Here is a 15,179-nt window from a genome sequence, read left to right as displayed (position 1 = left end):
CTCGGCCACCCCCTGCCTGACCTAGTTCCAACAGGACAGGGGAATGGTCCGAGCTGAGGTCTTCTATCGTTTCAATCATGAATGGGAGGGTACCCCCCTTCATGACTGCGATATCCAGCACGTCAGGCCTAAATCTGCCTGTTTGATGCACGAACGTTGGCACCTCAGGGCCTACGACGACCAAGCGGCGGGCTCTCGCCCTTTCGTACAGCAATCTGCCATTTGGATTTGTCAGATTGCTGTTCCATGACACGTGTTTGGCATTGAGGTCGCCCATGAGTATCATGGGCCCATCCCAATTTTCCAGCACGGCATCCAGATCTGCGCCGGTTACCGCGTCGTTCGGCTTGCTATAAGCCGAAACCAGCCGATACACCGTGCCCAGATGCTCCACATGCACACACGTTTGCTCCATCACGTTTGTATGAAGAACAACGCGCGTATGCATGTGGCGTCTGTGGACTAAAACCGCAGTTCCACCAGAGGTGCAAGATCCGGGTCGAACTGGCCTATCCGTCCTATACGTAAAATAGTTCCGAAGGGTCAGTTGCTTGTTTGGGTTCAAGCGCGTCTCAGACAACAGTATCACGTCTATCAGTAGATCCTCGGCCAGACGGCATAGTTCCTCCGTCCGGCCTACTACTGAGTTGGCGTTCCACTGCAAGAGTCTGAGGGTGGGCCTAACCATACCTGGACAGTACAGTCATGAGGCACTCTATTAAGGACTGAATACAGTCCTTCAGAGATTTTGCCTGGAGCAGGCGTGGCAAAACCATCATGATATCTGGCAGGATATCCTTCACTGTCATCTGCGACAGGAAGTCCCTGCCAGTGGTCTCCAACGGGGTAGCCGGTTTCGGGTTGCCGCTGGGGGTGCCTTTTGGCGCGGCCGCACTTTTGGTGGGGCGCGGGGCCACAGGGGCCGCGGTGTTTTTAACAACCTGCTTGGCCTTCCCAGCCGGAGCAGGCTTTGCCTTTCCCGTCGAGGAAGGCTTGGCCTTCTTCGCCGGGGCCGGCTTTGTCGCCGCCTTTTGTTTTACCACCTTCTTGGTGGTCGCCGCCGGTTTTGGCTTGGCGGGTGTTGGGGAGGGTGCCTCCCCTTTTTTCACCACCGCCTTGGCCACAGGTGCCGGCACCTCCGGTTTGGGGGCTGATATTCCCCCACCGGCAACACGGGCCCAGCTGCGGCCGTCTAAAGTCGCGGGCTTTTTAAGTCCCTTGACTTTATTTGTCTGCTCCTTATAATAGGGGCAGCCCCTGTAATTGGCCGGATGTGGCCCCTTACAATTGACGCATGAGGCTGGTTCCTCACGCGGCTTGACGCAGGCAGAAGTGTCGTGGTTTCCACCACACTTCACGCATTGCTGGGCCCTCTGGCAGTAATTCCAAGAGTGCCCAAATTTTTGGCATCTGTGGCACTGGGGTGGCCCCCCTCGTGACACAAAAGCAGTCACTGCGACCTTGCAGTAAAAAATACTGCCAAGGTCGTATATGGTCCGGGCCGAAGGAGTTCTCTTGAGGGCCACTAGGCAGGTCGGGGTTTCCCGGCCGTCCCTCGTGAGGAGCTTCTTGACAGAAGTCACCTCATAGCCAAGGGAGGTCAGTTCCTCCCTGATTTCCTCCGGGGCAGCCCCATAGGGGATCCCCCGTATAACCACCTTCAGCTCCCGATCCTTTGGGAGCTGGAAGGAGTGGAAGGCGATTCCCTTGGAGTGCAGGAAACTCTGCACCGCCCGGTAATCTGCCTCGCTGCCCAGCTGCAGCCTGATGGAAAGCCCGGTGCTTTTTGCCACCAGGCGTCCCCCGATACGCGACTTAATGTCGCGCGCTAATGCTGGCCACTCCTTGGGGCAATCCAGCATAATTGGCGGGATTTTCTCCCGCCTGACGGTAGCAGGCTGTGATGGGGCCCCATCATCAGCCTGCGGGTTGGCGGCTGCTGCAGCCTTGCTGCAGCCCGCTACGGGCTCCCCCTCCATAGGAGGCGCGGAGTTCCGGCGTTTCTGGCGCTTCCTAGCGCCAGACCCGCTTTCCTCTCCACCGTCGGATAGATCCGGGGTGGGAGAACGGGGTGGAGGAGGCCTTATTTTTCCTTCCATGAAGGAGAAAAAATAAAACACCAAAAAAATAAAGAAATTAAAAATTAAAATTAAGTCTTATGCTAGCACTACACTTCCTGGAAAACACTGACAAGAAATACAAAAGAAGATATAACCTGTAGACCTAAATAGGTACAGATTAAATCTAACAATTTAAAATAAAATTATTTTATAGTTATCACAATAGTTCAATATAATAGGCTATTAACCTAATGTAATACTAATGACTTCTTAGAAAGTTCACTTTACATTTTGAATAAATAAATAAAAGAGAAATAAAAGATTATGCTATTCTTAACTGAAAGCAGGTAGCTGGCGGCCCGGCTGGTGTCCTCGCAGACCCTTCTCACATTGTCCCTAAAGCCAATAGGCTTGCCAATAGGGTCGCATTGAGGTCGCCCATGATACTCATGGGCGACCTCAATGCCAAACACGTGTCATGGAACAGCAATCTGACAAATCCAAATGGCAGATTGCTGTACGAAAGGGCGAGAGCCCGCCGCTTGGTCGTCGTAGGCCCTGAGGTGCCCACGTTCGTGCATCAAACAGGCAGATTTAGGCCTGACGTGCTGGATATCGCAGTCATGAAGGGGGGCACCCTCCCATTCATGATTGAAACGATAGAAGACCTCAGCTCGGACCATTCCCCTGTCCTGTTGGAACTAGGTCAGGCAGGGGGTGGCCGAGATCCCCCGCCTATACCCCGAAGGTCAGTTAACTGGAAAAGGTTCTACGAAACCCTCCAGCGGGAGTACAGGCCGGTAAATCCTGAGCTCCTGAACACCCCGGAGGAAATCGACGACACTGTCGGGCGCGTCACGTCGTCAATGACCGAGGCCCTGGCAGGCAGCTCATCGGCCAAGACTCGAGCAGTTGTTCAAAACGACCTCCCTCCTCATATCTCCGAAGCCATAACGGAGAAACGACGATTGAGGAGGAGATATCGAATCACCCTGTCCCCCGCTGATAAGCGGGCCTTTTATAATCAAACGGACAGGGTAAAACAACTGCTAAAAAGCCATCGAGAGGATTCGTGGAACGAATACCTCGCCTCGGTCTCTGACGACATCTCCTCGGTGTTCAGGTTGAACAGGAGACTGCGAGAAGGGAAGAAGCCTCGCCATCCGGTTGTGGGGCAGCGAGGTTTCCTTGCATACTCGGAGGCGGAGAGGGCCGAGGTATTCGCCGATACCTTGGAGGAGCAGTTCACTCCAAACCCCCCTCCCTCCCCGAACGACGAGCACACAACCGAGGTGGAATCCTTTCTTGTAGATTATTTCTCACAGGTGGAGGACGCCCCTCTAGAGATTGACCAAGTCACTGAAGCGGAAGTTTCCGCAGCCATTAAGGCCACAAGCCCCGACAAGGCCCCGGGTGTCGACGGGATCAGCGCCCGTGCATTCCGGAACATACCGGCCTCCGTGATTACAGCAATTTCGGTGATATTCACGTCCATTTTGTACGTTGGATATTTCCCGAATTGTTGGAAAACGGCCAAAGTCGTATGTTTACCCAAACCGGGGAAAAGTTTACTTTTCCCACGGAATTATAGGCCAATCTCCCTGTTACCGGTATTGTCTAAGTTGTTCGAGAGGATTTTTCTCGAAAAACTGAGGCGATACATGGAGGGAGAAGTGCGGCCCGAGCAATTTGGGTTCAGGGAGGGTCACTCAACTACCCTCCAACTGGTAAAAATAATAGACGACCATGTCGGAGGCCTGAACAGGAAACGGGTGACTGCAGCCGTTTTTCTGGATGTGGCCAAGGCCTTTGTCAAGTTTGGCATAGCGGGCTGCTTTATAAGCTAGCGCGATCGGCGATCCCGTACCGCTATGTCAGACTGATGCGGTCATATCTACTAGACCGACATTTTGTCGTGCGCGTAGGGGAAACGATTTCCTCTACCAGAGAAATAGCCGCTGGGGTTCCCCAAGGAGCAGTACTTTCCCCGTTCTTGTACACTTTGTACGTGAACGATATGCCGCTGTCGGAAGGGGTCAAAACGGCCCTTTACGCAGACGACACGGCATATTTCTACGAATCCGCAAATGTGGATTACGCGGTCCGGAGGCTCCAAAGGCAGCTGGACTTAGTGGAACCGTGGCTCGACATGTGGAGAATCAGGGTCAACGGTGAAAAATCGGTGGCCGTGATGTTCACATGCAAGACACGAAAACCGACCAGAGAGCTGGAAATCTCAGGGGAGAAAATCCCTTTTGAGAAAACAGTTAAGTACCTGGGGGTGGTGTTGGACAGGCGGCTTACCTTCGACGAGCATGTAAATTATGCGACCCGAAGGGCTAAGGCCGCCAGAGCCTCGCTATACCCAGTGCTGAACAGTGCCAGCCCGTACCCACTGGCAACTAAGCTGCTCATTTTTCGGCTGTACGTACTGCCGATTCTAACATATGCTTACCCGGCATGGGGGGCAGTGTTGAGCTCCTCGCTTCAAAAAAAGATCGAGGCCGTCCAAAACATAGCGTTGCGGACGATCTTTGGAGCTCCGTGGTTCGTCAGGAACGCCACTCTCCGATCTGATGCGAGATTTCAATCCGTGTCCGTGGTGGGGGTGGCATTGGCTTTAGGGACAAGCCAATATTGGCTGGTCGCCCATGGGGCGACCAGCCAATATTGGCTTAATTTAAAATTAAATTATTCTATATGGATTAACAGTAATAATAGACCTATACAAAATTTGAATAGGCTATTAAATCTATTACTAATGACTTAGAAAGTTCAATTTACATAATAGAGAAGAATAATAAAAGAAAATCTATTATAGTCTTATCTGAATACAGAACAATAGCCTGCTATACAGGCAGGTGCGGCCCAGCGGATGTCCTAACAGCACTCCTCTACATGGTCGGTCAGGTAGCCAGTCGATCCAGGTATAAAGTACTGCAGAAGCCGGTTCCTAGTAGCACTGCACACAGACACACTATAAATCACGTCCTTTCACTTCAGAAGCCAAGGAAGGAATAAACCCCCCCCCCCCTAAAGCCAATGGAAAATTATTACTATATACGTTAGTTTGGCGGACTTTAAAGGGAGCAGCGACTTTGGCTGCTAGCACGTCACCCCGGCCATCACTGAATCGTGCTTACACTGTTCGTTCGGCGCGCGTTTTCTCCTTTAACTTGCGATCTTTATCGACGTACACGGTTCGGTTTCGTAAACGACATTCCGGGCTGCAGTAGTGACGAGCTAAACGTTAGATTTCAGCCCGTACGGGAGCTTAAATGGTACCGAAATCCCGGACACATCCCGAACCGGCGTGGTCGCACCGCCGTAAAACCGTTTAAAAATCGTAAATACCGGTGGCAATATTTGTATATAGCACCCGCGTCCAAGTTAAACATCCCGTTGTTTCTTTCGATTCGTTTTTGCGACGATACGTGTGCGAATTCAATCTTTTTGCGATGTATATGTCCGAGCGTCAAAGTACGACGGTTAGACAACATCCCCATCACTGTTTTCATACACAGTAATAGTTTTCATCGGATTCTATGCGATTATTATTAATCTGACGGATATAAACTAATGACGGTCGTACGGTAACTTTCAGTTTTTCTATAACATCAACCGTTGGGGGAAAATAAGAGTGGGATAAAAATAAAGTAGCTCGAATTATACGTACGCTTTGCGTTAGCCTGAAGTGAAGAGAGAGACTCCTGCCGGCCGACCCGTTTGCACAACGCGCGATATGCAAGCATACGATTGTAGACGTGTAGACGTTTGGACGTGTTTGACGTTAACAGGAGCGCTGGAAAGAAAAACAAAAAAGATATAAATCCAAATTAAAAAAAAAAAAAAACAAAACAAAAAACGTACATACAACAATTCTGCATAAATACAAAACATATAACCGGTGGTTTCTGCCCCACTCGGTATATATATATATATATATATATGTCACATACACACGTACATGCGCAGGCTTACGGGCACAGGTTAATGGCTTAATGTCTTACGAATAAAAAGCGTCGGGGAGGGAAAGAAAAGAAAAAAAAAAACAAAAAAAAATTCGGGCCGCCTCTCTTAACCGACCGGACGCGAATCACTTTTGCATTAAGTTTGTGTTTTCTTTTTTTCGCTGTCCGCGTACATTTAATACACGTTTAATTAAAGATCGGTCGGTCGCGCGGTTTTCGTTCACGTTAACAAGAGTTAAGTGTACCCGGACCCCTTCCGTACGGTAATTTTAAGGTACATTCACTTCAGGTTGTATACGTATAACTACGCCGCCACCAAGTACATTTGGAAAAATGCGACCGAAGATCCGAATTTCATTGAAATAGCCGTTGAAATTTTATTTATTATTATTATTATTATTATTTATTTTTTTTGTCTTTTTATATACACATCTATCTATCTATCTATCTATCTATCTGATTTCATTTGTTCCGATACTCGGAGATTTCGCCGTTGCATGGAGTATAAAATCATAAAATGTAATTTAATAAGAAAAAAAGTAAATAATAAGAAGACCGCCCCTACCTACCGCAGGCATTCACTCACTCGGTCGTTCTTTCTCACTCACTCTCTCTCTCTCTCTCTCTCTCTCTCTCTAAGGCTAAATAATATGTCTCATGTTGGGTTGTATTGTAACGTGGTTGTTGTACCCTGAAAATCTCATCTAATTATCTTTAGCGGTGTTGTGGAAACGTTTTCTTATATCCTGGTAAGAAAAAATGAAAATTATTTATTGAAATACTATATCACATTAGGATAAATTTTTATAACCTTTTTTTTTGTTGGTTGATATTTATTAGATTTTCCTAAATCTAATTATGCATACAGCGCCTTCATCGCTTTCACCATAATTAAACCGGGTTCTCTGCGACATAAACAAGACGGTTGTGAAATGAAAGCGGTTAATGGTATATTTCAATTATATATATATATCACGCAAATTAACGCCATTTATTGTGAAATGTGTTAAAAATATTAACGCTGAAAAAAAAAAAAAAAGAAGAAGAAACGACGTGATGACAACAAAGTTGTTTTTATTCACTTTCTCCTAGCATTGGTTGGTTATTCTTGAATATTGGAGAAAGATAGTATATTAAAAAATCTTACAAAATAAAAAACTCCATTTTATAATATAAATTCTGGTCGGTTGAATTTTTTTTTTTTTTTTTAATTTACCCAAAGGAAATTATGTGCCCCACCACATGCAGATATTGACCCCAAACCCCTTTACCAACCAGCGAATTGCCCCATCCACGCGAGTCTATGCCAGGTTTCATGGAAAGTAAATAAAATGAAAACTTAGCGGAACATTTATGGTCACTTCTATTATACGAGCACTTAAATTGAATTTATTTGATAAATAGATCAATTTGTATGTAATTAAAGTTATTTTTTACGATTTTTTTTGTTTTTGTTTTACACATCAGTAATCAATCTCTCTTTTAATGTACAAGTTCAGGAAATCGATTAATCTAAATTCAGGAAAGCAGTCTAATTATTAGAAAATCAGCTATGCTTTGCCGTTATGTAAGTAACGGCTTGCAAAACACAAAAAAAAAAAAAAAATGAAACAGTATTATGATGAAGATGAGGAGGAGGAGTAGCAGTAGTAGTAGTAGTAGTAGTAGTAGTAGTAGTAGTAGTAGGCGGTGAAGAAAGAAGAAGAAGAGGAGGAGGAGGAGGAGGAGCAGTAGTAGTTAGTTGGATTTTGAAAAGTAACCGGAATCTATCATCCCGTTTGTTAGTGTGTATTTTGTGCAATGGCGCGCACGCGCTACCACTCACTCGACAACCGCCCCTACCTCAAGGTCATTCCCTGTGTGTGTGTGTGTGTGTGTGTGATGGGTAAGTAATAATAATATGTCAAGTGAAATGATTTTCTGGTTTGCGGCGGTTTTTTTTTTTCGCGGACAGCGGGCGGTGGGGGGTGTTTGAGTTGTTGGTGCGGTATAATGCCTGCCGATATCAACATTTTTTTCCAGATAGCTCAGTATACATGCAATTTCTTCATTTTGAGTCAACAACTGCAACGTAGGCCGGCGCCAGAAATTAAATTTTTTTCGCAAATTATAATTGAGGTTAAAAACATTATTTGTTGCGTTCTTTGCTTTGGGCAAGATGTGTGAATTTCCCTCCCCCCCCTGAAACCATGGTAACGAAGCGTTTTAATTACACTTACACATTTGTTCATTTTTTTTTTTACCTTAAAGGAAAACTGCAATAGTAAGGTAAGGAAAATGTTTTTTCTTTTTCTATTTACATATCTCGTGTTACGGAGTACATACATTTTATTATTTATGTACATAAAAAAGCAATTTATATGCCTGTACAATAAGCAAAGAACCAAAATGTTTTTAACCTCAATTATAATGTGGTGGCCCTTAAAAGGGCCGTTTATATTTAGTACATGGCCTATTGTAACCAGCTCCATCCGCTTACTTAGAGCTCGTGTATTTGGTTACGGCCTTGGTGCCTTCGCTGACAGCGTGTTTGGCCAATTCACCGGGCAACAGAAGCCGTACGGCGGTCTGGATCTCCCTGCTGGTGATTGTGGACCGCTTGTTGTAGTGGGCGAGCCTGGAAGCCTCGGCCGCGATGCGCTCGAATATATCGTTAACGAAGCTGTTCATGATGCTCATCGCCTTAGAGGAGATGCCGGTGTCAGGATGGACCTGCTTCAACACTTTGTAGATGTACACCGCGTAGCTTTCCTTCCTCTTGCGTTTCTTTTTCTTGTCTCCCTTGGCGATGTTCTTTTGCGCCTTGCCGGCCTTCTTGGCCGCTTTACCGCTGGTCTTAGGTGGCATGATGCTTTGAATTTGGTGGAACGCAGGTACGGAAGGACCTATTTATGATAGAAATCGGTATTTATTGCTCCCAATAAGACCGGCCCGTCGAAAAGAAATTCCCTTTTCCCACGAATGACGAGGCTGCAAACAACGTATGGCAACTTGCCGACCAATCGTGGAATGGAATGGAATGCAAAGTTGGCGGGAGTCTATTACTCCCTACTTTATCGCAGAGCCTGGACAGAGTCCCTTGCTGCTGGATCTTTCTAATCGGGCTTGTTTTTAAAAGGGTCACTTTTAGTCTCGGTTCTTATTTTTCAATTTTTGTATATTATTATTATAGTGAATTTAAGACGGATTTAATTGCATTCCAATTCCGTTGTTATACCAGCGTTACCGAACCCATTTTATGGGCCGACCGCGGAAGGCTAGGCTTATAAAGCCTGTCCTCCCGACGTAATTCCCCTTCAGACCGTCCACTGAAGTCCTTTCGGTGCTAACTCTTTAATAGGCTAGCAGGAATACGCCACAACGGGGCACTATCTGTGAGGAGGGAGCAATGCGTCCCCTTTTCCGGAGGAGTCGCAATTGCTGGGTTATTTGGTCTGATTGTAAGTTTGACTTAGGAGAGGTTGTTAAGAAGCTCTTCATCCGCTTCTGGTATGGCTGCCCTTCAGGACGCATCTCTGCTGGGCTCTGTTCCGGACTCCAGTCCGTGATGTTGAGACGAGTGGCTGGTCTTCCTTCTTCTTCATCTTCTCCCTCTTCTTCTCCCGAAGACCTCTTCTTTCTTCTTTGGCCTGCACTTTCCAAGCATTGGTAGTAACCGAAGTTACATACCGTTAACCTTGTAATTCCCGAAGCCCCGAAGGGCTGAACGGGGGAAAGTGCAGGTTTCTTCGCTCTTCTGTGCTGTCAGTGGCTGCTGGGCAGGTGGCTGCTGGGCAGATGGCTGCTGGGCAGGTGGCTGCTGGGCAGGTGGCTGCTGGGCAGGTGGCTGCTGGGCTGATGGCTGCTGGGCTGATGGCTGCTGGGCTCGTTCCCTCTTTCTTCTTTCTTGAAAGGAAAGGAAGGTAATAGGGAACTTACAAGTGGTGGTGCCTATTCCCGATCGCGGTTTTGGGGCGGCGATTTTCTGGAAAGAAGTAAACAGTAATTATTCACTCCACGTAATTATTAACCTTCAGACACACGTGTGTCTGAGAAGGGGTTGGGGGGACCGCGTGGCCGCAGTGAAGAAACCATTTGTTTTGTGGTGGCTGTTGGTATCTGCAACAGAAGAAACAGAACACACACACGGAAAAAAAAAAAAAAAAAAAAAAAAAATTTAAATTTAGACCGCGTTTTTGTTGTATGCGCGAACTTACCGTATTTGAAGTGTTCAAATTATATAACTCGCGAAAAACTAATCACTCGCGACCCCGGAAACGCGTCTGACGCACTATTCCGTTTATGGCTCATGCGATATGGAGGCCCCTGAGCCTGGTTTGTCGATTTTCGGCTACCGCACCGCACCATCACGGTGGTTCGTCCAGTACGGCGTGAGGCCGCTTCCTTACACCTGTCGGAGTTGGGTCCTCTCTGCAGATGTCCCGAAGATGACTGTGTTCGGACACAGCCGTTCTCCCGAACAGTCTGCGCGCCTGCGCCACCCCTACCTCGGACACGGATTGAAATCTCGCATCAGATCGGAGAGTGGCGTTCCTGACGAACCACGGAGCTCCAAAGATCGTCCGCAACGCTATGTTTTGGACGGCCTCGATCTTCTTTTGAAGCGAGGAGCTCAACATTGCCCCCCATGCCGGGTAAGCATATGTTAGAATCGGCAGTACGTACAGCCGAAAAATGAGCAGCTTAGTTGCCAGTGGGTACGGGCTGGCACTGTTCAGCACTGGGTATAGCGAGGCTCTGGCGGCCTTAGCCCTTCGGGTCGCATAATTGACATGCTCGTCGAAGGTAAGCCGCCTGTCCAACACCACCCCCAGGTACTTAACTGTTTTCTCAAAAGGGATTTTCTCCCCTGAGATTTCCAGCTCTCTGGTCGGTTTTCGTGTCTTGCATGTGAACATCACGGCCACCGATTTTTCACCGTTGACCCTGATTCTCCACATGTCGAGCCACGGTTCCACTAAGTCCAGCTGCCTTTGGAGCCTCCGGACCGCGTAATCCACATTTGCGGATTCATAGAAATATGCCGTGTCGTCTGCGTAAAGGGCCGTTTTGACCCCTTCCGACAGCGGCATATCGTTCACGTACAAAGTGTACATGAACGGGGAAAGTACTGCTCCTTGGGGAACCCCAGCGGCTATTTCTCTGGTAGAGGAAATCGTTTCCCCTACGCGCACGACAAAATGTCGGTCTAGCAGATATGACCGCATCAGTCTGACATAGCGGTACGGGATCGCCGATCGCGCTAGCTTATAAAGCAGCCCGCTATGCCAAACTTTGTCAAAGGCCTTGGCCACATCCAGAAAAACGGCTGCAGTCACCCGTTTCCTGTTCAGGCCTCCGACAAGGTCGTCTATTATTTTTACCAGTTGGAGGGTAGTTGAGTGACCCTCCCTGACCCCAAATTGCTCGGGCCGCACTTCTCCCTCCATGTATCGCCTCAGTTTTTCGAGAAAAATCCTCTCGAACAACTTAGACAATACCGGTAACAGGGAGATTGGCCTATAATTCCGTGGGAAAAGTAAACTTTTCCCCGGTTTGGGTAAACATACGACTTTGGCCGTTTTCCAACAATTCGGGAAATATCCAACGTACAAAATGGACGTGAATATCACCGAAATTGCTGTAATCACGGAGGCCGGTATGTTCCGGAATGCACGGGCGCTGATCCCGTCGACACCCGGGGCCTTGTCGGGGCTTGTGGCCTTAATGGCTGCGGAAACTTCCGCTTCAGTGACTTGGTCAATCTCTAGAGGGGCGTCCTCCACCTGTGAGAAATAATCTACAAGAAAGGATTCCACCTTGGTTGTGTGCTCGTCGTTCGGGGAGGGAGGGGGGTTTGGAGTGAACTGCTCCTCCAAGGTATCGGCGAATACCTCGGCCCTCTCCGCCTCCGAGTATGCAAGAAAACCTCACTGCCCCACAACCGGATGGCGAGGCTTCTTCCCTTCTCGCAGTCTCCTGTTCAACCTGAACACCGAGGAGATGTCGTCAGAGACCGAGGCGAGGTATTCGTTCCACGAATCCTCTCGATGGCTTTTTAGCAGTTGTTTTACCCTGTCCGTTTGATTATAAAAGGCCCGCTTATCAGCGGGGGACAGGGTGATTCGATATCTCCTCCTCAATCGTCGTTTCTCCGTTATGGCTTCGGAGATATGAGGAGGGAGGTCGTTTCGAACAACTGCTCGAGTCTTGGCCGATGAGCTGCCTGCCAGGGCCTCGGTCATTGACGACGTGACGCGCCCGACAGTGTCGTCGATTTCCTCCGGGGTGTTCAGGAGCTCAGGATTTACCGGCCTGTACTCCCGCTGGAGGGTTTCGTAGAACCTTTTCCAGTTAACTGACCTTCGGGGTATAGGCGGGGGATCTCGGCCACCCCCTGCCTGACCTAGTTCCAACAGGACAGGGGAATGGTCCGAGCTGAGGTCTTCTATCGTTTCAATCATGAATGGGAGGGTACCCCCCTTCATGACTGCGATATCCAGCACGTCAGGCCTAGATCTGCCTGTTTGATGCACGAACGTGGGCACCTCAGGGCCTACGACGACCAAGCGGCGGGCTCTCGCCCTTTCGTACAGCAATCTGCCATTTGGATTTGTCAGATTGCTGTTCCATGACACGTGTTTGGCATTGAGGTCGCCCATGAGTATCATGGGCCCATCCCAATTTTCCAGCACGGCATCCAGATCTGCGCCGGTTACCGCGTCGTTCGGCTTGCTATAAGCCGAAACCAGCCGATACACCGTGCCCAGATGCTCCACATGCACACACGTTTGCTCCATCACGTTTGTATGAAGAACAACGCGCGTATGCATGTGGCGTCTGTGGACTAAAACCGCAGTTCCTCCAGAGGAGCGAGATCCGGGTCGAACTGGCCTATCCGTCCTATATGTAAAATAGTTCCGAAGGGTCAGTTGCTTGTTTGGGTTCAAGCACGTCTCAGACAACAGTATCACGTCTATCAGTAGATCCTCGGCCAGACGGCATAGTTCCTCCGTCCGGCCTACTACTGAGTTGGCGTTCCACTGCAAGAGTCTGAGGGTGGGCCTAACCATACCTGACAGTACAGTCATGAGGCACTCTATTAAGGACTGAATACAGTCCTTGAGAGATTTTGCCTGGAGCAGGCGTGGCAAAACCATCATGATATCTGGAAGGATATCCTTCACTGTCATCTGCGACAGGAAGTCCCTGCCAGTGGTCTCCAACGGGGTAGCCGGTTTCGGATTGCCGCTGGGGGTGCCTTTTGGCGCGGCCGCCCTTTTGGTGGGGCGCGGGGCCACAGGGGCCGCGGTGTTTTTAACAGCCTGCTTGGCCTTCCCAGCCGGAGCAGGCTTTGCCTTTGCCGGCTTTGTCGCCGCCTTTTGTTTTACCACCTTCTTGGTGGTCGCCGCCGGTTTTGGCTTGGCGGGTGTTGGGGAGGGTACCTCCCCTTTTTTCACCACCGCCTTGGCCACAGGTGCCGGCACCTCCGGTTTGGGGGCTGATATTCCCCCACCGGCAACACGGGCCCAGCTGCGGCCGTCTAAAGTCGCGGGCTTTTTAATACCCTTGACCCTGTTGACCTGCTCCTTATAATAAGGGCAGCCCCGGTAATTGGCCGGGTGAGGCCCCTTGCAATTAACCCATGAGGCTGGTTCCTCACGCGGCTTAACGCATGTGGCAGTGTCGTGGTCCCCACCACACTTGACACATTGCTGGGCCCTCTGGCAGTAATTGGACGAGTGTCCAAATTTCTGGTATCTGTGGCACTGGGGTGGCCCCCCTCGTGACACAAACGCAGTCACTGCGACCTTGCAGTAAAAAATACTGCCAAGGTCGTAGATGGTACGGGCCGAAGGGGTCCTTTTAAGGGCCACAAGGCAGGTCGGGGTTTCCCGACCGTCCCTCGTGAGGAGCTTCTTAGCTGAAACTACCTCATAGCCAAGGGAGGTCAGTTCCTCCCTTATTTCCTCCGGGGCAGCCCCATAGGGGATCCCCCGTATAACCACCTTCAGCTCCCTATCCTTCGGGAGCTGGAAGGAGTGGAAGGCGATTCCCTTGGAGTGCAGGAAACTCTGCACCGCCCGGTAATCTGCCTCGCTGCCCAGCAGCCTGATGGAAAGCCCGGTGCTTTTCGCCACCAGGCGTCCCCCGATACGCGACTTAATGTCGCGCGCTAATGCTGGCCACTCCTTCGGGCAGTCCAGCATAATTGGCGGGATTTTCTCCCGCCTGACGGTAGCAGGCTGTGATGGGGCCCCATCATCAGCCTGCGGGTTGGCGGCTGCTGCAGCCTTGCTGCAGCCCGCTACGGGCTCCGCCTCCATGGGAGGCGCGGAGTTCCGGCGTTTCTGGCGCTTCCTAGCGCCGGACCCGCTTTCCTCTCCACCGTCGGACAGTTCCGGGGTGGGAGAACGGGGTGGGGGAGGCCTTATTTTTCCTTCCATGAAGGAGAAAATACAACCAAAAATTTAGAAATTTAAAATTAAAAATTAAAACTAGCACTTCTTATAACTACACTTCCTGGAAACACAAGAAATAAAAATAACAATGGAAAGTTAGTCTTTCCTTTTATATAGAATAATTTAATTAAATTATTCTATATAGCTTAACAATAGACCTATACAAAATTTGAATAGGCTATTAAATCTATTACTAATGACTTAGAAAGTTCAATTTACATAATAGAAAAGATTAATAAAAGAAAAATCTATTATAGTCTTATCTGTATGTAGACAATAGCCTGCTATACAGGCAGGTGCGGCCCAGCGGATGTCCTAACAGCACTCCTCTACATGGTCGGTCAGGTAGCCAGTCGATCCAGGTATAAAGTACTGCAGAAGCCGGTTCCTAGTAGCACTGCACACAGACACACTATAAATCACGTCCTTTCACTTCAGAAGCCAAGGAAGGAATCCCCCCCTAAATCCAAGCGAAATTATTACTATATACGTTAGTTTGGCGGACTTTAAAGGGAGCAGCGACTTTGGCTGCTAGCACGTCACCCCGGCCATCACTGAATCGTGCTTACACCGTTCGTTCGGCGCGCGTTTTCTCCTTTAACTTGCGATCTTTATCGACGTACACGGTTCGGTTTCGTAAACGACATTCCGGGCTGCAGTAGTGACGAGCTAAACGTTCGATTTCAGCCCGTACGGGAGCTTAAATG

The 15,179-nt window shown here is 49.0% G+C and overlaps 1 protein-coding gene across 1 annotated transcript; it reads right to left on the bottom strand.

The window, feature by feature from the left end:
* Positions 1 to 8,294: 8,294 nt before the first annotated feature.
* LOC142318389 (histone H2B) lies at positions 8,295 to 8,879 on the bottom strand. Its single transcript, XM_075354972.1, has one exon. It carries the CDS (start codon positions 8,876 to 8,878, stop codon positions 8,507 to 8,509), a length of 372 nt encoding a protein of 123 aa, XP_075211087.1. The 5' UTR covers position 8,879; the 3' UTR covers positions 8,295 to 8,506.
* Positions 8,880 to 15,179: the final 6,300 nt, after the last annotated feature.

The sequence above is a fragment of the Lycorma delicatula genome, chromosome 1 (genome assembly GCF_047948215.1).
Source record: "Lycorma delicatula isolate Av1 chromosome 1, ASM4794821v1, whole genome shotgun sequence".
Lineage (NCBI taxonomy): Eukaryota > Metazoa > Arthropoda > Insecta > Hemiptera > Fulgoridae > Lycorma > Lycorma delicatula.
Note: the sequence above shows the minus strand (reverse complement) of the source record. Positions and strands in the feature narration are given on the sequence as shown.